Source organism: Arachis ipaensis, chromosome B02 (genome assembly GCF_000816755.2).
Source record: "Arachis ipaensis cultivar K30076 chromosome B02, Araip1.1, whole genome shotgun sequence".
NCBI lineage: Eukaryota > Viridiplantae > Streptophyta > Magnoliopsida > Fabales > Fabaceae > Arachis > Arachis ipaensis.
In genome coordinates this window covers 90,132,793-90,134,094 of record NC_029786.2, presented here as the reverse complement: position 1 = coordinate 90,134,094, position 1,302 = coordinate 90,132,793, and the positions used below count along the sequence as shown (strand labels likewise).

General features: G+C 30.6%; 1 protein-coding gene across 1 annotated transcript in view; it reads right to left on the bottom strand.

Annotated features, from left to right (window-relative positions):
* LOC107628456 (probable sugar phosphate/phosphate translocator At3g11320) overlaps positions 1–1,302 on the bottom strand; it is a 7,237-nt gene that overhangs the window by 2,047 nt on the left and 3,888 nt on the right. The window contains exon 2 of the mRNA XM_016331117.2: positions 129–232. Within this exon, the coding sequence (XP_016186603.1) occupies positions 129–232 (104 nt within the window). The remainder of the gene's footprint in view (positions 1–128; positions 233–1,302) is intronic.

Here is a 1,302-nt window from a genome sequence, read left to right as displayed (position 1 = left end):
GTAAAAAAAATATTTAAATTAATTAAATAATAATATATTTTAAAAAATGTTAAATAAAGATGGAAAGTTAAATGATAACTAGCATTTTTTGTAATGATTAAAGAGATCAGAGAGAAAATGAACCTTACCCCTCAGAGGACAACAAAAGATCTTGAAGGACCGACTTGAAAGCTCTCGAAAAGGTTGATGAAACGCATATTATAAATCCAAATAGATTGAAACTAGGTTCAGACTGCAGCAAAAAGGTGTTTAAACATGAGAGACAAGGGAAACACACACATACACACATGTTTTAATTTGCATAAACAATTTGATGCTTGGAGAGAAAGGTATGTAGCCAAGGCAGGGATGCTTTTATTTATTTTATTCAAATAACGTAATTTTTCCTCTTATTTTAATTAATCTTATTAAATTTGATTCTTTTCAATAAAAAAGAAAGTTACTTTCAATAATCTATGTAGGCTCAAAGATACTATGCTTATTGCCTTCAATTTTCATGAAATGGTAACTCAATAATCTATCTTCTCCATTATTATGCTGATAATATATAACTGATAAGCAAGACTTTTCCTAAGCCTAACAAACGGTCTTAAGCTCTTATTAGATGATGATCTGCCTTAGCATATAATTGTATAGAATCCCCATCTATCTACATATTATAGCCATGTCTTGTGTTATCTCTAATGTAGCGTTTGGTAGAGAGATAGAGACTGAAAGACTGATACTGAGAGACAAAGACTTAGAGATAGAGACTGAAATAAATCTCAGTATTCTGTTTGGTGCAAAGTAGGAAACAGAAATTGAAATAAGAATGAAGCTCTAATTTAATTTGTACAAAGGATAAAATTAGAATTAATTAATTGAAATGAAGATATTTTCAGTCTCATGTGTCCCTACTTTTTGGAGGTACTGAAATATTGAAATTTTGAAAACAGAGACAGAAATTTTAGTATCAGTTTCTGAACCAACAAACATGATACTGAATCTCAGTCTTCCAATCTCTGCCTTAGTACCTCAAAACAAACGCTACCTAAATGCTCTTAATTGGGGAATGTATAGTAAAGTACCATCATTTTTCAAGCATAGTAGGAATGTATCAATTTTGAAGCAGGGTTTTTGCTTCGGCATGTAATTGAAGTCAAATTTGACCCCCTTAATTTTGGACAAGCAAACGCATGCTTGATGTACAGAAATTAGTCCCACGAAGATGTTTATACTCCATTTGCATGTGCAAACTAAAAAAATATTATATACATGGTTTTAGGGTCACCTAAAAAAAATTAAGTACTCGTGTAAAAATAT